The sequence below is a fragment of the Sebastes fasciatus genome, chromosome 2 (assembly GCF_043250625.1).
Source record: "Sebastes fasciatus isolate fSebFas1 chromosome 2, fSebFas1.pri, whole genome shotgun sequence".
Lineage (NCBI taxonomy): Eukaryota > Metazoa > Chordata > Actinopteri > Perciformes > Sebastidae > Sebastes > Sebastes fasciatus.
In genome coordinates, this window is record NC_133796.1 from 29742368 (window position 1) to 29765125 (window position 22758).

General features: G+C 39.2%; 2 protein-coding genes across 6 annotated transcripts in view; one reads left to right on the forward strand and one right to left on the reverse strand.

Moving 5' to 3' along the window:
* The window catches only part of zfhx3b (zinc finger homeobox 3b), a 365979-nt gene extending 359310 nt beyond the window's left edge, over positions 1–6669 (reverse strand). For 4 of the 5 annotated variants that reach the window (XM_074617828.1, XM_074617854.1, XM_074617862.1 and 1 more), the window contains exons 1-2: positions 6531–6669; positions 2735–2827 (exon numbers count right to left, since the gene is read on the reverse strand). The gene's annotated coding sequence lies outside the window, so the exon portion shown is untranslated. Of the gene's footprint in view, positions 1–2734; positions 2828–6265; positions 6397–6530 lie in introns of those variants that run through there. The other variant, XM_074617837.1, reaches the window with a different exon arrangement.
* A 3553-nt stretch (positions 6670–10222) lies between these two features.
* Positions 10223–21970, forward strand: hnf4b (hepatic nuclear factor 4, beta). The gene is given in 13 exon segments (XM_074625001.1): positions 10223–10243; positions 11373–11402; positions 11405–11475; positions 14897–15023; positions 17815–17968; positions 18152–18193; positions 18196–18240; positions 19248–19266; positions 19268–19296; positions 19472–19560; positions 19563–19578; positions 21410–21572; positions 21574–21970. Coding segments are annotated over 13 exon segments (1011 nt in total). The 3' UTR covers positions 21779–21970.
* The last annotated feature ends 788 nt before the right edge of the window (positions 21971–22758 follow it).

A 22758-nucleotide genomic window follows, 5' to 3' on the forward strand; every position in this document is an offset into this window, starting at 1 on the left:
CTGCTCCCTATACATATGAAGGGCTCATTCTAAGCTGACAAAAACATAACGACTCTTAGTTTCAGGTGATTATACAGTAATGAAAACATAGAATGAATATTATATTCCATTTCTGATAATAGATCCTCTGAAATGTTACACTGTTCCTTTAAAGGCTGCGGAGCACCAATTATTTACGCTCTGAAATTTGAAGCTTATTCGAAACACAAATTTGGCATCGAACTCAATGGCTTACCTGTATAATATCCTATCTTTTTGACACATTGTAAATCAGAAGCACAAGTTTCTGTGAAACTTAAATGTTAAATACTGTTCCTTTAAAAAGTTCCTGCAGGAGGCTGCATACAAGCTCATAAAGACTTGAGTAGAAAAGATAAAGTAACCTGTCCCTGTTCTTAACTGTATTACCATACGATTATAAAATACTGTTAGACAAAGAATTCTAAATCTTTACTGATAGATCACCTTTGTCAAACAAGTTTACAAATTACAAAAATGTATTACTGTACTGTTGGTTTGAGTCAGCTGTGACCTTTAAACTCAACCAAATCTGCCAAAGCTTAACCAAATGTGATCAGACCTCCTTTCTCTTGCAGAGCAGCAACAATGAGCACATTTCATTTCTGAGAAAAAAACTGAATGTAATTGTGTCTCCATTTACTATCCATCAATATCTTGTAGACATTGTATCCCTTTCTTTTCATAATTCCACACAGTAAATTTCCTGAGACTCTAATGAGAAAGAATGAAAGAAAAGCAGAGCATGAAAATGGCTACCGGGTCTCCTCTCCTTCCCATTCTCCTCGGTCTATGCTAGCGGAGGTTTTTTTATTAATTTTATTTAATTATCCCACAAAGCTCTTTTTTTTTTTTTACACTGGGCCATCTCTGCCTGTGTCCTACTCCCACTATGTGAGCTTTGTAATTTAATAAAGCTTCATTTAAGAGAGAAGTTGATTAAAAAATTAAGCTCCAATGATCACCACAGCCTCGGCCCTCCCCATTTTATGAAAAGATCCAATATTTCATATTATGAACATGTCGGGCAGAAATTATCACCGCAGGACAAGTTAATGCTTTCCATACGATCATATGACAATGACAGCAAACCCAACTACAGAGAATGTCCCACTAAAATGTGGAGAAGTACAAGAGTTCATTTCAATCCTTTACTGTAAATGAGGCATTTTTTTCCTTCTCCTTTTGCCCCTGCCATCACCCACGTGTTAATTTTTTCATTCATAATTCATATTTCCCGACTTCTTCTGACAGCAGGTGACATGCCACAGCTGTGAAGGAGATTTCTTATATTCCTACCTCTTTAGAGTGAATGATGACACTGTGCTGCAATGCTGGACTGAGGAGAAGGAGAAATTCCAGCCTACTGCCCTCTGCTTGGTTTCACTGTACAGCCTAATTACCTTTACTCATGCAATGTCTTTGAAATACAATCTCCCTAAGTTATCCCATCTGTGCAGCAAAGTGTACACAGGCACACAAAGTCACTAATACAGAAAATGTGCAAGCTGTCAATTCCTATTATAAAAAAAGGAAAAAAAGAAATGATAAATGCAATATCTACACTGCAGCTTAAAGTTAAATACCTTCTCACTGCTGGAGAAACATAATCCACACAATTAATGCTTGAAAATTATAGCCTGGATCTAGTGGCAGTTTTGAACCATAAGTTATTGATTTGGAAATGAAAACCTGTACTCTTCAAGGTTAAATCCAGTCCACCCTCATTACTGCTCTGTCCTTGAGAGGCCCGCACCAGGGCTGCTGCAAGGAGTAGAGAGGACTGCTTTAATGAAGGTGAATTTAATGGGATTTAATGTAGCTGGGGGCAATGGAGCAGCAGAGATATGGTTTTAACAAAGAGCAAGGGACCAAGGGTACAGCCAAGAGAGCAGCCATTTTCCTTTCTTTTTATTTATTTCACATTTGACCGAGCAGAGTAAAAGCACACCACATTTTCGTCTGACTCAGCCCCGAGAGTCAGTGGTTACACTTCTATAGTCAGGACAATGCAGGCCTCTAGCTTTCCATCTTACCATTCACACACTTATTGTATAACATGGCATCATTTTAACAGATTGGAATACTCTGACATGATGTTGGAAATACAATGTTTAATGTTGCTTTATTTTTGTTTTTTTATATAACATTTGATTTTTAGATATATTCCAAGAAGGTACATCAAATATTTGATCCTCACTATTAATGTGTTTTAACCCCGCAGGAAGAAAAACACTGCAACACTATTGACTTCCACATTCAGTCATGTGTAAAACAGCTTTTGGGATCAGAGTTACATTTTTGATCACAACTTACTAAGGTCTATTCTCCCTCTCCTCTTACTGAGCAAGTGTTTTGATAGGCAAAGCAATAGCATCATGTCATACCTCTCCAGTCCGGCATTGTGTGGGTGCCTTAGGCTGCTTAGCACAAAGCTTTAGGACAAGTAATGTTCCTACTTTTTTATTATTTTCATAACCTGGTTCCATTATTAATCGTGTGGAGCTCTCACAAATGCTGGATCCCATTTGCCTCACGCAGCTTGGCCCTTCAGCTGCGAGGTCATGATCACATGGCTGTGCCCTCAGCTTTTGTAAGCTTGATGTGAACAATGTGTGCTTTCTGCAAATAACATTACATGGCCCGCTCCTACAGTAATGCCCCATAAATATGCCAAAATCTTGAAAAGCGAAAAAAAAAAAAAATACTTTCATACCTGGTTTTGAAACCCTTGCACAGTCATTTCTCTTCTTTTTTTCCTCTCCCTTCTCTTCCCTCTCTGAAGATCTGCAGGAGAGCTGACAGGGTGCTAATTCACAAACAGAAAGGAGAGCGGGGAAAGCAAAGATGTGATTACAAATGCCAATGCCATGATATAATTCATACAGTGTGTGTTGTTATCAGTAGCAATTCTTAATAATCATACTGGGCCAACGGCCAAACTCATTACTGATCATTGCCTCCCCTTCCTCTGGAGCTGGATGCAGTATAAAAATTAACTGCTCTTCTATCCCTCGCTTCTTCTACAGTCTCTCATCAAAACACAAGCAAGAAAAGTCTTTTTATCTTCTGCTTTAGTTGAATAATACTCTTCACTGCATTTTAAATGCGGAATCACACAGTAGGTGGTAGGTTTAAAAGAGAAACATCTCTGAAAGATCAAATAAGGAGCACATATTTAAAGACATATACCTAAGGTACATGCAATACCTAATTAAGGCATGCTCTCTGCCAGTGTGGATATGATATTTGAGCAGAGGGCACTAGGAAATGAGTAAGGAGCAGAGGCTATCCTGTCTGCCTTTTTTTCCATCCTGAGACATTTGAGGAAGAAGCTACGAGGCTTGACTGACAGAGGTACTAACCCTGGATCAAGGGCGCCCCAACGATTCACAATGCATACAGACAAGATACAGCATAATAAACCTGATACCAGGGCCATTATTAGTGTGTTTGCATCCCATATGAAAGTTATTCACTGACCAGATGATGATATCAAGGTGCTGCTTAGCATCCATATGCCTGTATGATCATGGTGCATCTTTAAACTGTCAACTTAAAATGTTTTAAAATAAGTGGTCACAAAGAAAATCTTGCCATCTTCCATAATAATAAACTTAATACAAAATCATATATGAAATACATGGATTAGTGATAGCCTGTTTGCGGTTTTATCGGGCAGTGCTGATAATGTGATTGAAAAGGATCAGATGTTTTCTGAGAAATCTTTAAACTTGGTTGAAGAGCTCCCCTGCTGACCCGCAAACCAAGAAACCTCTTCCAGATTTTTCCTGTCATGTTTAATTGTAAGTGGACTTAAGGAAACTTGTCAATGCCAGTTATTTTTCCAAAATTACTAAAAAAAAAGCCGTGATAGCTATAAAACGAGCCGCATTGTTCGCACATCTGCATTTTCCATTTATACTTTGACTTTCATTGGTGCTGTCTGTAATCCCTCAAACATGACTAATGGGAAACATTAAGTGCAGGTTTGGGAACAAGTGGTTTTAATTAAAATTCTGGATCACAGAGGAACTTGGAAAAAGGAGTTTTTTTTTTTTAAATCATTCATCACAGTACCCTATATGTTTTTGTTCTTGTATTTGTTGTTGTGGAGACACACTCAGACCTCAAAAAGAAAAACTAAATTACAAGTAGGAAGATACAGATTCATCCAAAGTTCAGTGATCAAATCACATTTCCTCCACTGACACTTTAGAAACAGCAAATATGCGAAGATACAGCTTCAAACTATTATTAACCCTGACACACAAAGCTCCAACACTTTTTAGGATGTCTGGTTTCCTGTTTACATAACCAAAGAAAGGTCCTTAAAACAGATGGGTGGCATATGAAAGCATCTTGACAAGGCCACGCAAAGATTTGTTTTATTAATTCTGACAATGAAACAAGCAGAAGGGGTACACCACTTGAGCCAATCTTTAACTTCTGTTAGCTGCGGTTTGTTCAACACACACATCTCAACTTACTTAATCTACAGCACTCAAGGTCATAGTGACACCATGACCTTGAGACTTTCAAAGTTATTATGTAAGGGCATAATCACTATAACAGCTCTGACTTTAGGAGCCACTAGACTAAAGTGCTGGGCTTTGATGAGTGGCCATCAAAGAGTGGCAAAAAGCAAGTTAAGCCAGCAATATTGTCCATGAGGTGTGTATTCATAACATAAACTGCACTTGTGATTTATATTTATATTGGCAAGAGCATCTACAATACCCTAACAGTATAAATATACAATTTTAGAGAACCAATCTCTGGTGAATGCAGGGCCCCGCACAGCTATTCTGTGGGACTGCAGTTAAAGAAATAGTTTGCCATTTTGGGAAATATGCTAATTTGCGTTAGCATGCGTTCTTGCCAAGAACTAGATGAGAAGATATATACCACTGTCACAACTATGATTATGAAGCCATAGCCAACAGCCAGTCACTACATTTTTTTTCCTGGCAACCTCACAGAGATGACAAGACATTAGGGAGTCACTGTGCCCAACCAAGAAATAAAGTTTATAACGGTACACAATTTTTTATCACCTCACGGCTTATATTGTCAAAGCAAGCACCAAAAACCTACTCCCAGTAATAAATACAGCCCTTATTTTCCTCTGTTTTTCAGCACATTCATTGGTCCAGAAAGCCCTTATTTGGCAGTGATTTGCATGTCAAACAATATCAACACAGTAGTAAATTTGGTTGTAAGCTTTATGTGTCTAGATAATAAATGTTTTAACGGCATTTCAGTGACTATATACTGTGTGTTAATATATGTTAGGACATGCTTTACATTGACATACAGTCATTTTGTGCTGTTGAAACAAGATTAATACAATGGATAAGCTGTATATTTATGGATACACCTCTAGCCTAATATTAATCCTATCCGGACTGATCTTTTGTTGTCCTCAAAAGGTCTCTATAACAACTTAGTAAACTAAATAACAGAAAACATGGACCCTTTCCCCCACAGCACTTTGATTAAAGAGAACTGACTGAAGATAGGCCTACTGAGTACACACACCTTTTTGGTAACGTTAGCTTAATTTAGGCATAAAACACAGTAATACAGCTCCAGGACCCCCAGGACTCTCACCAGCAGACTGGGGAACAGCTTTTTCCCCCAGGCCATCACACTTATAAATAGATAATTCATATGACACCTTCTCACACAAAAATATATCTTATACTGTATATACTGTATATGTTCTTAATATGCCTTGTACAAAGTATTTCTTATATATGTACATTCATACTTCCTGATATGTATATGTTCTTAATATGCCTTGTATAAAGTATTTCTTATATATGTACATTCATACTTCCTGATATGTATATGTTCTTAATATGCCTTGTATAAAGTATTTCTTATATATGTACATTCATACTTCCTGATATGTATATGTTCTTAATATGCCTTGTATAAAGTATTTCCTTTTATAATTGTAATATAACTTATTATTTTTAATGGGGCTTCCCAGCAAAAAAGCATTTCACACGATTGTACCTGTATAACCAGCGTGACAATAAACATCTTGAATCTTGAATCTTGGTATAATGTGATCTTAATAGGCCATATTGGCTGACAACAAGTTAGCTTAAAACTAGAAATTATCCAACAGACCTTGAATGCAACATTAACAATTACAGTGTCATCTAGCTGGTGTTGTGTTTGTGGCCACCTGAGTTAGCTTTAGTCAGATTTTCTAGCTCTAACTCTTCAGACAAACCTGTTGGTTGGCTTGCTAAATGTCTGCTTTACTTTGAGGAGTTTAGCTACCTGGTAGCCTCTTGTTGGACAGGTGTCCCACATCTAGACTTGTTTACTGTAATGTCTACTAGGTTGTAGCCCCGATTTGTGGCCGTTGACGTTGAGCGCGATGACGTTGACGTTGAGCGTAAGCTAACGTAAGCTAACGTCAAGCAACCGCTCTCTGTAAGTAATGTAAAACCTAAACTTTTAAAACCCCAGCGGGTCGTAATGACAACACTTACCGCTGTTTTGAAGACATTTTTCAGATTTCTGAAAGACTTTGCTTTCCAGCTGAAGCTAAATGTGTTCTGTCTGCTGCATAATAAAGACGAAGTTTAACGTTTAACTCTTCTTCAAAGTTGCTGGCTGGTTCAATTAAACCAAAGATGGCGGCCGGAAGTGACGTTTCTCTTTGCTTGTTGAAAGCATGGTTGAACGTGAAGCACGAAATGGTACGTACATGAACATAAAAATAATAAATAAATAAAATGGAAATTAATGTAGCCTAGCTTAATCTGATAAAATCATTTTAGTAATAAATAAATTTAGGAAAATGTGTCATACTGTCATATAGGACAGTTTGGTCAACTTTGTTTGGCTAAACAAAAGAATCTGGGGAAAAGTCTTACTGTGCAGTGCAACCCACTGAAAATGTATATTATTCAATATATTCAACTAGGACCAGAAAACCAAAATACTGCTCTGAAAGTAGCCAACAAACAAGAAATATGAATGTAAAAAGATTATTGAACACTGAAATCAGTCACTTCTATCTTCTATATTTTCTCAGGCAGTCTGTCTGACTTGTCAAACTGGCTTGATATGTATCTGAGACAGGCATATGACATTAATGAAAGATAAAGAAATCCTAATGTATGGTGACGCACAATTTTGCTTGTGTGGTTCTTTGTAGTTAATTCAGTGCAAATAGACAACTACCAGTGAGGTATTAATTCACAGAGCTTTAAAATTGCCAGTAGGTGTATGTTTCAATTATAAAAATGTTTATTTTCAACAAATGTTGTTGGGAGGGAGGGGGGGGTTCGTCTTATTTGTTCTTTGTTGGTTTGGATTGCATTTTGGGTCCTTTTTGATTCAATTCATTGATGAGGGTCAATGTTTTCTTTATAATCCCTTGTAATGTAGTGTAATCTGAAGTTACCACAATAAAGCTTCTTCTGTTCCCATCATCTGGTTCTGCAGTTCTAAACCTTCTTAAGTCTGGTCCTCTACTTTGCAGTTAACAACATCCATCCTTCAATACTGTTGTGACAATGGAGTTGCAGAGCAGCAAAGACAAAGCACTCGTCACCCATCTGAGGTCTGTATGTGTCCATCTGGAAAAGACATTTGAACAAACAGGTTGTTGGGGCAACTGGAGTCTCTCTCTCTCTCTCTCTCTCTCTCTCGAAATGCCTCCCAGACCTGCTGGTGTCTGTGACAGGCCCTCTCCTGGTGAGCTAGCCTCCATGATGAATGGCCACCTTTCCACTCTTTATCGCCCCACTAAATCATGCGCTTACCATGCTTTTATGACCAATTTTTGCTGCTTTGTTTTACTCTACCCCCATTTTTGAATGAAACTCCAAAGGCTCCACTTTTTTTGTATATTGTATTAATCTTTGAGGGTTTATCACTGCATTGGTATTCAGGTGGAGATTTGAGATCTAGCTTTATTAATCAAATTCACCGAGACAAATGTGTCAGACCTGGTTTGGACTGTAGAAATGCTCCACAGAAAAATGCTCTTATCTAAAGAGCAGATATTTCCAGAATGTTTCATTCATTTACTGTTTTCTAACCTGTATCTGTTATGCAGCACTCCTGTCTTTTATTTCTGTTGTAATCCTGGAAAAGCATAAATTATTTATGTGAGTGAGGGTCACACGTGGAGCTGGTCAGAGATTGCCAGGCAGACAGTATGTCGGGGCAGGGTAGAAGGCCTGAGAAGAGACTTGCTCCTGAGGTGTGATAAATTACTGGACAATGGATTTTGCTCTGTTTATGAATGATCTAGTCTTTATGTGTAACTGCTTCTATCTTTTTAAAACTGCATTCTTTGTTCAATGATAGACATTTAACTTTGTTGTTTACATTGCAGGCTTTAATCCTTTATGTTTACAAAATATAAAATGTAATTTAGCTTGTACTGTAGTTGTGGCAGCGTAGTTTGGTGTGTAGTTGTGTTAGCTTTTTTTCCTTTTAAGTATAGAAAAGACATTCTTTTCATTTAATATAGGCTACATGTATAAAAGTCAATAACAAGTCTATATTATGTAATTTGAGTCAAACAAATTAAAAGATTTCTTGAGAATTTTTACCCAAATGCAGGGTATGCTGAGAAGTAAGCCTATAAGCTAACAGTGTTGAATTTAGGACAAATAATCATAATCATGCCAATATAGCTTTAATATGTTTAGCTAATTCAGTAACGCATCAATGAATATTACCTAAAGCATGCTTACATTTATTTAAAATAAAAAGTTTTATGGGTGCTGACACTTTTTGGTTTTGCAGTATAGTAGAAAGGCAAAAAGCCAATGCTGTTTTTTATAACACTGATAAATATCAGGTAGATTATACCTATGAAAGTGTTTTATAACTACCTTGGTGATGCAGAGCTTTAGTAAGCTCTGGCTTCTGCACGGATTCAAAGCGAGGCAGGTTTGGCCAGATATGTTGTACTCTGTCTCCACCCAGTGGACAGAAATAAATCCTGTCTTGTCATTTGTTCTGAATGATGTTCATCTACCTGTATGACTGTTTTCCTTATCCACAGGGAATCAATTAAAACAGATGGATATAACCATTAATCATTAACAGTTTTTTGTTGTAATTGATTAGTATTATATTAAATCAAAACACATTGTTAAGAGTTTAAAATTATACATTTAAAGTATAAGAGTTGAAAACATTTGTAGTTATAGTTCTTGACATGACTATTATCTTTTATTTTGAAGGTGACGTTTTCAGATGGGTCATTTTTAACCCTTTCCTGATAGGATCTCTCAGAGCACAGAAGCCTATTCTGCAGTCCTCATACCTCTTTGAGGTTTTGATGATCTATCAATCACCTAAACAAAGCTTGAGTGTGTGCGAGCCACTGCCAGGGGAGGTCTGACCTGCGGCCTAGCGTGACATTCAAGGAAGGAGTGCTACTCACCCAGGAAATCCTATTACACCAAAGTATGATGGATATCAGTACTGGGAAAGCTCATATGTGGTCTGACATATAATTTGTTATAATTTGAGAAAAAAAAAAAATGTATGACCACGTTCACCTTTATCCCTGTCTTTCACTTTTTCAAAACTCTTTCCCAAAACACACACACACACTATCTCATATTCCTAAGAGATACAGAGAGTGAATTGTTAGTTTTATTGAAATAAAATGTTTTTAAAAATTGATTGTAGAAAACTAGATTACATAGAAAATAAACATGTAGACTTGCATCTAGAAATTAACCATGGCATTTATTTTTTTTCAAACCTGGCCATCATTTTCTCTCTTTACAACAAAGTCAATGAATACAAACTACTCATTCAAGTTTTCAATGAATAAATAATGAATGCACGGTGGGGAATTAGTTTTTATTTTCTGAATGGCATTTCTCAAATGTAACATGGCATTTCTGAGAATGCAGAGTGAATAGTTTTGCTAAGTCATAATGACTTGTCTGGAGTTTTAGTAGTGATTGAACAGACTATTCAAGACTAAACTATCTTGAATACTTGTGTTATCTGAATCAAAGAGGTATAGATTAGCTTTTTTGTGCTGATCAATAACACCAAAGATATGATGGTATACTACTTATGGGTAAAGGTGAAAAATAAGTGAAGTCCCGCTCCATCCTGAAAGTAAAATAGTCTTTATCAATGCTGTGGAAACGAAACAAAAAACGGTTATAAGCAAATGTCACATGCGCCCCCTGCGATGGTATTGGTAAAACTAAAGGTAAGGTTAATCAGGCGATCAGGTACTCTTATCAAGAGTCTCCTACTGTGTGTGTTTGCGCTATATCAGTCTTCTGTGCCATATTGATTTTCCAAGGTAAGAGAATGCCATGTAAATTTGCAGCTAAAATTTGATAAGACATCCCAGCATGCAACCTTTGGACTTGTCTTTAACTTTGTTTTGATGACATTTATCTTCCTAATAGGATTAACAAGTCATGAATGTATTGTGACATGTAAGTCACATGTTTTTCTCACAGCTCTTATCTGTGTTCCATCTTCACAGTGAGTTTTCTTGACCAGTCTCTGAACTCTCCCCTTTATATGCTTTACTGATAAGAAACAAGGAAACATAGGATTGAACCTGCCAAAATCAAAAATAAATGAATATATAAATAAATAAATCACTAGTAGTCACTGGAGTGGACCATTGCGGAGCAGCTTTTTAAAGGTACAGTGTGTAGCATTTTGCAGATTACAACCAATTGAGTACCCCTCTGCTCACTCCTCCCTTTCCAAGACTGCAGTAACGTGAGCCACCGAGTGCAAAACCGTGGTAACGCCGTTCCCCTCGCTCAGAGGTCATCCTCACCATAATAACACTACTTTAGGAGCAACAGAAGTCTGGTGGTGGCTGGCGGTACCACGGTTTTGCACTCTGTGGCTCACGTTATCGCAGTTTCACAAGTGTGTTTGAGAACTACAGTGGGCTTCAGGTAACATAAAAAAGTGAAAGGCTCTCTTTAGAGCCAGTGTTTGTTTTGTCCATACTGGGCTACTGTAGAAACATGGCAAACTCCGTGAAGAGGACCCGCTCCCTATGTAGATATAAACGGCTCATTCTAAGCTAACGAAAACACAACGAAATTTAGTTTTAGATGATTATACACAAAAGAAAACATAGTTGTGAATATTATATTCCATTTCTGCTAATAAATCCCCCAAAATGTTACACACTGTTCCTTTAACTCACACCACAAAATTGTTAAAAGTGTAATCATGAATAAGTTCAACACCTAGAGAGCAGATCAAAAAGACAAAAACAAAAGCTGTGAAGCAGGAAAGGTACTGGGTCCACACACACACCTGTGATAAAGAGGAACCCATAGAGCCTAATCAGAACCACCAAGCTTACTGGGACCATCCTTAAACTGGAGTACAGTGCACTCATTGCAGCACAGACCCTGAGCATTTAAAACAACATGATGATGGTGTTACTCCTACAAACAAATAGTTCAGCTATATCACTCTGGTCCAGAAGCATATAGGCCTCCTGAGTGTCATCAGCGGTCACTCAACAAAACGCTGACATCGTAGCAATGATTATTCTCAGAAAGACAACCATGTTGGAAATACATCAGTTTGGGGCAGCAAATAATTATTATTTTCATTATCGATTTATCTACTGATTAATTTCTCATTTAATTGTTTGCTCTAAAAGAATATCCACCTGTGGCCCCTCACAATTTCAAGGTCTTGAAATTGTTTGCTTATTCCGATCAAAACCCAAGGATACTTTCCAAAGATATGATTACAATTGAGAAGATGGAAACAGGTAATACTTGGCATTCTGGGTTAAGAAATAATTTAAACGATAAATCATTGATCAAAATAGTTGCAGATTAATTTTCTGTCCTTGGACTAATGGTTTCGGCGGTCTACATTAGGTTACGTTCTGATCTAATTTCCTTCATAATCTTATCCTCTGTCATCGTTATAATTAGGGCTCAGTTGAGTTGAATCAGGCCCTTTTCCTTGCCACTTAAAATGAAGAAGCTTTACCAACAGGCCGCTCTTCAAATCCAGATAACTGCGGGGCAAATGTATTCTAATCTCTTAATTCAATCTAACTGATCTTTGACCACAGAAAGCATTTTCCTTGTAAAATTGTAATCCCTAGCTGCTTCATCTCCCTAAACTAAATATGCAATTTACATACATTATAGCCTGCGGCCTGTACAGTATATGGGCATCAGCGCGGGAACGCTGCACCATGAATGTGTGTTTGACGGTCTGTGCTTTTAAGGGAGACAATCCTGCAGCGATCAAACACTGGCAGGATGCAATTTAGAGCAACATGGAAGGAGGATAAATTCAAACAGAGCGCCCAATGTAAAATTAGCCAGAGGAGAGTAGTAGACTTTGGCTTGCTGCTGACCTCCAACTGCTTTAATTAAATGGGGAGTTTCCTCTTCCTCTTGAGTAATAAGTAGCAGTGCTCCTCCGCGGCCCATGGCACTGGCAGCCACATAGCACTGATATCTCTACCTTTTATTATCATCACCACTGCTCCTGCCAGACCTGTGAAACAGTGCCAAGCTGATTCCTAAGGGGTCGTAAATTCCCAATCAACACCTCGGCTGCAAAGTTCGGTCCATGTACAAGGTTATTTCTGTTCACAGAGGTGGACTACGATTCATTATGTGCCTTCGCTGATGAGAGGGATCATGAATGATCGTCTCTGTCAAGGTGCCTGTCTGCTCCTAACAAAGCTGATGTTCTCTCAGCTATGTGATCTGTCTCAGATGCTTTTGGGGCTTATTAGATTAGACTCAGAGGTATTTACTTATTCATTAGCAACCAAATAAAAGAGGTCTTAAAGGTCATAGAGAATCCCACTCCCTTACTATGCTAATGTCTATCACTGCTATTCAAACTTCTTGCTTATGTATTATCAATAAATGTTTTAGTGTCTACTTTTAATTGACAAACTCGCCAGTGTCAGTACCCACCTCATCACTGTCAAAGCCTGATGGAGGTAGGACAGACAGAGCAGGTAAACACTATTTGTTGCATCCAGCTGTGATGGCGGCAACAACCACATACAACTGTAAGTGAGTTCCATCATCTTCCTCAATAGTCAAGTCAAATTTTATTTGTATAGCACATTTAAATACAACCGCCGTTCACCAAGGTGCTGAACAGTCAAATACAAATGAATACAAAGCAAACATCAAGAACAGAGGAAGACAATGAACATAATGTGCACAAAAAGAAGATAAAATCAAGCTCAACTTAAACCTGTAGTAGGCAGAATATTTTTGGCATCATTGGGCAAAAATTCCATGATAACCTTTCAGCATATTGTAATTGGAGTGTTGGGCTGTTCATTGAACGGAGGCGGCTGTCAATCACTCGCAAACTCCGATCAAACGGTCAAACTAGGCAGTGTTGATCAAATATGAATCAATATTCTGTTACTGTAATGCCTATTTCTTGCCTCAAATGTTGTCAGAAACATCTTGTACTGTACTGTTTAGCTGTAAAATGAGAAAGTGTGCTCCGGCTGGTGGGCGGTGCTTGCTATTTCCTCAACTAATCTCAACATGGCTGCCGGGTCATGCAGGATATAGTGACCATTTCATAAAATAACTTTTTTTTTTTTTAAATCAGATTTGCTCCATTTCTACCCACGGGTGCTCTAATCAAACGCCAATAAGAAGAGGTGGGTCTTCAGCAGCAACTTAAATGTTTCTGTAGTCTGAGCAAATTATATATGTAAAGGTAAACTGTTCCAGTGATTAGGGGCGACCACCGTAATGGCATGGTTGCCATTGTTTTTGTGTATAGTCAGTTAAAACCTTACAAACAAGCAATAAAATAAAATAAAATAAAATAAAAGACGAGCAGCTGCATTTTGTACTAACTGCAGACGACAAATTGTTCTACACCCACATACAAAGAATAACAGTTGTATAACCGATACAACAGATCATTATTCAACTACATTGTATTCGTTCTTATCTTATCCACCAACATATTACAATAAAGTCTTACTGACGGACAATACACACAGGGAGCAATAACAATGATGTTGAGAATTTGAAATAGGTGTCTATTCAAGTTGAAATGAGAAGTTGAAATGGTGTTAAAGTTATCACCCATTGTGAGATGTGAAGAAGAGACTTCACCTATAGCAATAGAAACGCAGGGTCTAGTCACTGGGACCAGTCAAGGCATGGAAACAATAACATATGTATGTGACAGAGGACTCTAAATCAATGGTGAAATATACTGTAGCTGTAGGGTTGGTACTTTCCCATGTGAGCAGCTGATGAGCCAGGCTTTTGCAGACAGCAGATTCTGTCATGTCTAAGCTTGCATTAGCAAGTGTGCCTGAGTGAACAGTGAGTTGTCAGGTCAATACCTCAGAATATTCAACATGTGTCATTTTCTTCTTCTGGAAAATATTAAAGGGGAACTCCACCAATTTCACACATCATCTGTTTACAGGTCTGCTCATATATCCACAGCGCAAAGGATTGTGGGTCAGAATAGCCAGAAAAGCATGCTGGCTTGCATACTGCAAAATACGACTGTATGTAGCAGGACATCCTGGTATTTTTATACTGCAAATGACATACCATGTATTGGGACATACCAAATATTTTTCTACTAAATAGTATGGTAGTATGGGTATTGGAACAGAGTGACTGGACTGTCAGAGGGTTGCATTGCATTGTGGATAATGTAGGCACCAGGTTTGGGAAGGAAGAAGAATGCGTTTTTTTCATTTTAAACTGTCCATCGTGAGTCTAACAATGTTATAGAAGAGCACTGCTGAATTGGTGGAGTACTCTTTTGATATAATCTCACTGTATTAAATGATCTACAGTGTGTGCATCTGTTTTAATACACTGCACATTTGTCTCAGTTTCATCAGGCAATGTCCTGTGGACAAGGACAAAAGTAACCAGTGTCGATACTGCAGACTGTTTCAATGCTGCAATAAAGAAATTATTACGCAACCTTCTTTTCCTATTCAATACAGTGCACCTTTGGTGTTTACCTGAATCAATGGTTTAAATTTCACCATTTGTATTTGAAACATGTCATGTCTAAAAAACAAGGGGATCAAGGGTGGTTCAATAAAGGAACAGATGTTTTTGTGTCTTTGAGTCCACCAGCATTCCATTCCATGTGTGTCTATGTGCAGTGTGTCCACCGTTGGCCTTTTCCTACATTGACTCCCACAGATAAGCAAGGAGAAAGAGATGTGATCAGAGGAGCCGTGAATAGTCTCTACTACACATGAATAATTAACATGGCTGAGCAGCATACTTAAATATTTGCTCTACAGTTTTCTGGGAAGATGTTGCTCACAACCCCCTGAAGTAAAGGCCAAGGCTACTAATTTAAATGTTTACTTCATTAATTTGCCTGGTTTGCATAATATTACTTTCAAAACATTAAGCCAAGAGTACAGCTGTGGTAGGAAACACATAAGCAAGCATTAAACAAGACTCCTCCGGCAGCCAGTCATTTCGTACTTTTCCTCTGAGCACGCTCCCTGTAACTGTTTACTCCTGATGGAGATTCATTTGGGACATTGTCATGCAGGACCATGTCAGTGAAGCACAGAGGGAGCCTCCCGCTCCTTCTCCTCCTCTAGTTTGATTAATACGCCCCTGATTGGTTGCTGAGAGGACAGCTCTGATGACTGATTACTCTGACACTCGCTCCTGTTGTCTGACTTTGTGGAACCATATTGGAATCAGTCTGAGGCCATCCAGATTGCTCTGTTTCTAATGACTCTCGCAGAGGGGTCATCAACATGTGATGACTAATAATCCACACCATCAAGCATCCAGGCATCCACGCCCACTTTTTATTGTCAGCGGCAAATGTAGGAAGCTGCTGGATACATGCAAGATGCATCAAATAAAGATAGGACTACACAACAGGATTAAAACATTACTTTCTACAACTTTGTTTCCATGTAGGGTTTCTCTACATTTGTCTTCACTCTGTTTTCACAACACCCTTTTCCTTATCAGGGAGAAACTTTGTGTATATATAAGTAATAGAAAGGAGGAGATAAATGAAGAGACAGAAGAGAGGAGAGGGAGAAATTATGTTTCCATCTGTATTATAAATAAGTTTTCTGGTCACTATTTCTTTACTCTTTAGTCAGTGTTTCTACGCCCAATATACGACATAAAATGTAAATGAAAATGTAGATTTCTTTATGCTTTTAACATTTCATTACAATGTAGATACACTTTCCACCCATCATAACATATCGCATAAACCCCACAATTATTTCACATTAAAGACAGGTGCTATTTAATAACACCAAACTACCATTCTGAACAGCTGTAGAAGAAGTACTCAAAACCTTTACTTAGGTAAAAGTAGTAATACCACAGTGTAAAAATACTCTGTTACTAAGTAAAAAGATAAGATAAGATCATTTAAAATGAACCTTTATTAATCCCCGGAGGGAAATCTCAGGTGTCAAAGCAGCAACATCAGCAAACAGAGTGAAACGCAGGAGAGGTACAGTTATACAAAAATTACAAAAACAATAAATGGAGACATAAAAGATACAGAGTGAATGGGTGAACATAGTGTGTGCAGTCCGTTAATAAATAAATGTAGCATGTACAATAAATAAATGTAATATGTACATATGTGCAGTCTATAAAGTGGTATATAAGATGTATAGTGTAAAGTAAGTGTAAAGTGCGCCAGTGGTTAGAAGTCCAAGGTGTTTGCAGATAGTGCTTGTAGTTCTCATATGGGGGTCAGCCTTGGTTGTGGAGCCTGATGGCTACCAGCTCAAAATTGTACTTGAGTAAATTTATTTGGTTACATGCCATTACTAATTCTAAAACAGATACACTTATCAATCTCTACAGAGAAAGACACTTCAGGAGAAAAAAAATATTTTCTCTGTAATTTCTGCCACATTTGCGTGGTAGGCAACATCTGGCACGGCTAATGTTGGCATGAACAACATCTTCAATGTCACAGAGAATATAGGGACCTTGTGGAAGCAAAGAGTATAGGCATTTTCTTACGGGAAATGTTTGCAGCCGCGGTGGGTAGAAAAGTGGAGAGTAGAGGAGAAGTCTGGAGAAGTCAAGACACATCGCTGATGGTTCTTTAATCTCCAGCTGCTCAGAATGAGAGAGTCTGCAACAACAGTCACAGAGACAAGGGACAAACAGTGGGCAATAGTTAACACACCGTTGCTTAAGATCTCTGATACAAAGTTCTGTATGTCAGCCAAAGGATCCCTATTTCTGTAAATCATGTAGATGAGGGCCAGAGACGGAGATAGATACATTTAAGACAGCATTCAGTTCTGTAGCTGTAGGCTGGATTCAGTTACTTCTTAGAAATGACATAATTGCAGAGGGACCCCACCTAATCATAGCCCATTTAATTGCACCTCTAGGTCTGGGATTGTGTGCCGACGTTCAATTACCTTCAAATGCATAATAACAACCAGATATACAGCGCTTTTCCATGTAAAAGTGGCAAATGAGCCACTACAGTATATGCTGCTGGGGTGTATATTTCAAATTGGTCATCATGTGGTCTCCATCCAGCATTGTTTACCACTGGTCCATAAAAAAAACCTCCTCTACCTGTCTTGTCTTGCTTTAACCTTCACAGCTCTCTGAGTGCCAAAGCACTCATACACCTAGCAGCATGATCACCTTCCTCATCCCCCCATTTATCTCCCTCCACGCATACACACTCACACCTTCTCAGAAGTTCATTCCCACCTTGCAGTATCACCTGAGCCCATTGTGAACTCACATTATGCTTTCCTGCTCTCAGTTCCCAGCTCTGGTCTCACCTAGGAGTCATCGCATCAACACCCAGAAGGCAGCCTGTGTGGGAGACATGTTCGAGTCCATGAAGCCGCAACTCCTCCTGCTGGTGGAATGGGCGAAACACATCCCAGAGTTTAGTAGCCTCCAGATAGATGACGAAGGGGATCAAATACCTATAAAGAACTCTTTATTCTGTCAATGCAGAATAATGTAACAGCAGCTGACTCTACACTTTGTTTCACAGAGTGTTTGCATGTGTCAGTTCAGATTGATGCTTTGGTTGACTGGCCATGTGCATGTTACAGCTGAATGTGACATGAAGCCTGCATATGTCTGTGTGTAGGTAACTCTGTTACAAACCCACTCTGCAGAACATCTTATCCTAGAGCAGCAAGACGCTCTTTACCTTAATACAATCTCATCATTCTAGGTAGGACAAATAAAACCTCTTGCAGGTTTTGTCCGTTTGTAGTTCACTCAGGGCCGGCTCTAGCCCTTTTGGTGCCCTCTGCGAAATTCCGATTTGTTGGCTTAAGATAAGATATTCCTTTATTAGTCCCACAGTGGGGAAATTTGCAAAAAAAAAAAGTGTTTGGTCAGTTTCACTACAATTTACACTTTTATTAACAAATAAGTGCAGCTGGGCAGATGGAAAAGTGTGAGAAAGAGTTACAGGGGTGAAAAGTGTATTTATTTATTTGTTCATTTGTTACCTCAATGCAGAAAATGAGGAAGGGCATCCACCGGCATTTAAAAATAAACAAAAAGTATATTTTTTTAGAGGGTGACCAATGCCCCCCAGAAGGCGGCACCCAAGGCAAACGCCTATATGGCCTATACCTTAAGCTGGCCCTTAGTTCACTATTCTGTTATTCGCAGAGGAGAATTATTTGTTTTAAAGGTGCTCTATTCGACATTCAGAGCATTAATATAGCAGCAAACAGCTATTTGTAAAGATAAAGAGGAGTAATATCTACCTGAGCAGAGAATGAAGTATCTCTCCCTCTGTGTGGGTTGTAATTAGAGTTTCTCTAATTCTCAGCTGCACATGCTTTTAGTGCATGTTCGTACGTGTGAATGAGCCCCACTGGGTAGCTCACGGACGCTGCTCTACACTGCTCTGCACTGCACTGCTCCCATACGGCGGTTACAGCTGATAACGCCATCCAAACCAACGGCGGCATCAGGGAAGCATAGCCCCCACCTTCCGATTCAACCCAGGTAAACACTGTTGGCTCTGTCAGCACTGTTGCCTTTGTTTTCAGCCCCGTTAGCTATGAGCCACCAGCTCAACTGTCACCATGTTGAGAGCCGTGCAGAGGCAATAGAAATGCTACCAATCTCGCATTTAGCACCTTAAAGTATTGCATGTTATACGGTAATCTTCATGCTAAAATATCTTGCATATGAATGAAAATGTTTATGGTTATTGAGCAGGTAACGACTTTGTGATCCCTGAGGGGAGCAGAGGTGGAGGTGTCCAGGGTAGTGTGTAAAAGGGAACCTGCGAGTTGGGGAAACTCTCGTGAGATAGTTAAGGTTAGGCATTAATCTTAAGGTTAGGATAGGTCGTCGGGCAGTGAGTCTCAAGAGTTTTTTCAGATCTCAGATCAGATTTCGCAATTTGCAGGTTACTTCCTTGACACGACCGGTGTCCGGAATGGCTTTCAGAGTCCAGGAGGAGCTGGTCAAACCTCTCAGACAGCTGGACATCACAGACAGACAAGAGTTTGCTTGCCTCCGAACCATTAAGTCTTCTTTGTCCCAGGTCAGTCCAGTCAGTCTGTGAGAGGGTGACTGTGGATTGTGATTTCTGTTCTGCCACTTGACCTCATCCATTGCACCAGACAAAGCATAACTTTTTTTTTGATGTTCTCTCTTGGATCCGTTTATTTTCTTGGCCTTTTGCACCTGCAGTTTAGTCTGCGGGGTCTGGCTTCAGGGAGACTTCTTTAATAATATCAGGATGTGGTGGCTGCCTGCTGAACTTAACGGTCCGTTTACCTGAGGCAGCAGCAGTAGAGGCAGACTGGAGGACCAAAGGACTGAATTGATTCAACTCTGCCCCATAGCCAAGCAAAGACAGACACTATAACCTAGACTTGAGATTACCGCAGATCTTTTAATTAAACATCTTCTCAGTCATTACCCTTGAAAGGTTTTTACTTTTGTTTTATACTAAAACAACTAGTAAAAAATAGTACTGTACCTATACAGAAAAGAAAAGGTCACTTCCCCATTATGACGGCCATAAGTGGTAACAAGTCTTTTCCATAATATAAAAATAGTTTGAATATCTGCACACAAACAGAAGTATGCTCAGAAAATTCCCTGATTTCCTTTACACAAATCCAATCTAAGTTTGGCATTCAATGTAATAACGGTTTTGGTTTCCGGTAAATATGTTATTTAAAATGATATCAGGACGACCAAAGAACCTACTTTGGCTGGTTGATTATACATTTGATTTGACCAGATCTCCAAACATTAGTAATTTTTCATCTCCTGTAACTAAAGAGTTAAATCCGATTTTATGAACTAAAGCTAAAATTGCCCTGGTCTGTTTTCCTACAGTCGGCCAGAAAAGAGCCTGAATTTTTCTGCCTTCATTTTTTTCCTCCTCAATAAAAATGCTTGGTTTGGCAGGAAAATCTTTTTTTTATTATTTAAAAACAACAACTTACAGTCTTCAGGAAATACTCTTGCCCATAGACAGACTCGACGAGGGATGTGAGGGCAGTGTAGATATCTTTAACTGGATTTTTATATCTCAACTCATTACTACATTATCTGTCAGCTGCCATCTTCTATGGAGAAAAGGGCACCTTACGATTGCATATCAGCCAATTAGACTGTTGTCGGGCTATTAAATAGGCGTTATCAGTCACTATAAGCCCCATAGATGTGGGTCAATAGGGGACTACTACACCCACTAGTATAGAAGGTATAAAAGAACACGACAGCGACCTCTAGCGACCGTAGCAATAATGGCAGGAGCAGAAGCAGAAGTCAGGCACGGTAGTACAGACAGTGTGAAACTCCATAAAGGGTGCAGGTCGGGGAACGGTTTTCACCCAGGAGACCAGAGTTTGCATCCTGAGTGAAACCAACAATGAGTACTTGTCTTTGTGTGCGTAGTTATTTTAATCCAAAACACGTTTTCCCTAAACTTAACTGTTCTTTTTTGCCTTAACCTAAAGAAGTTGTATTTTTGTTGCCTAAACCTAAAGAAGCCTTTTTGTTTGTGTTCAAAACGTGACATTTCATTCAGTTTTACATGTTAGAACGTGTTGCATTTATGTTTCACTTTCAATTTCACAACGTAGTAGGTGTCGTAGGCTCCTAATGTCCCACATCTATGGTGCTTATAGTGACTGATGACGCCTATTTAATGGCCTGATAACAGTTGAAGCAGGTGTGCATATTGGCAACTGCGAAACTTTTTACCCACATTTTGTTGTCATATGAAATTATAATACAATGATATATCTTGCCCTTCTTTTGCTCATAGTTAATGTTACCAATTCCCTGATAAAACTTTACTGAAATGCATTCATTGCCTTTTCTTTTTAGAGGATGTTCTCACCTTTGTCTCGCAGACTGTCCGGGTTTGGAGAGTCCTCAGATGGTTCGACATCTGCGTTTCAAGGCCCATCTGCTGCTAGAAGAGGCAACCTGTGAGCAGCGGGGGAGGTTTTGGGAGCTCCTGCTGATCCTGCCTCCCCTGCAGAGTGCAGCCCAGCAGATGGTGGAGGCTCTCCACCAGAATGGACAACCTGCTGCAGAAGATGCTGCTGGGAGAAGGAGCCAAAACAGGACAGGGACTGTGTACAGTTAAAGAGACACTGCTGCAGTATGTACTAGCAAGAAATGGACTTAAATTGCACAGTATGTTAAACTTTGAACTGCACCGAGCTTGTACAAGCGTCAAAATCGAAAACATTTCCATTGTTGAACATTCACACTGAGCTCTAGCATTGGCATTACGTTCAGTTCATTCATCTGCTCTACTCTCAATATTGTCTGCTCCAGCTTCCTTCAAACAATGGCCTGAGTCAAGACCAGCAAAACAAGCCAAGAGCTTCACCTACAAACTTCACCTCCATCATTTGTTCATCACAACAGTTTTGAGCCTGCACCTGGCTATAGAACAGTGTACATTTAAGCAGTATTGACTGTTCACTGACTCACAATGTAGATGCTTTTATTCCATACAGTAGTTTTATCAAATCTAACCGTGTTCTACCGTCAAAATAACAAATCTGTTCATTCCAGTATTTAGTGGGTCTCACCTGTTTCCATGAAACTGAAATGTATTGATAGACACTGATCCTCTGTGTGCCAAATGCCATTGCCGATGTCTGCCCGTCTCTCACAGCTCTTTCAAGTGGCATGGCTGATGCCCCCACAGACTGGCACTGAGGTGTACAGACATGACGATGCTGCCAACGTGCCCACAGCATACCAGAGGACCAGAGGTACCTGTCCACACCAAGAAACACCCCAAGAAGAACAACAACTTAACCAAGGAGTGTTATGAGCTTGAGACAGAACACAGACTAACATACACACACACACAGTACACACATGTTACCCACTACTACTGAAATTTGTTTACTTGGACCCAAAAGAGTGATGCTATAATCATTCTTCATTTCCCACATGAAACACAGACTCAATAACAAACAGCACATCACAAAAGGCACAGTGATAAATAAAAAGTAAAAGCTGCATCTGGAAAGCGTATAAAATAAAACTACCGACATGTGCAGATAGGTTAACATTGCACTGAGGCAGTGTTGTAGTCAAGACCACCTAAACCGAGACCAAGTCATGACCAAGACCAGAGTGTATCGAGACCGAGTCAAGACCAAGACTTTGAGGGGTTGAGACTGAGTCAAGACCAAGACCAGTGCGAGTCCCACACTGCATGACACACAATCTATGC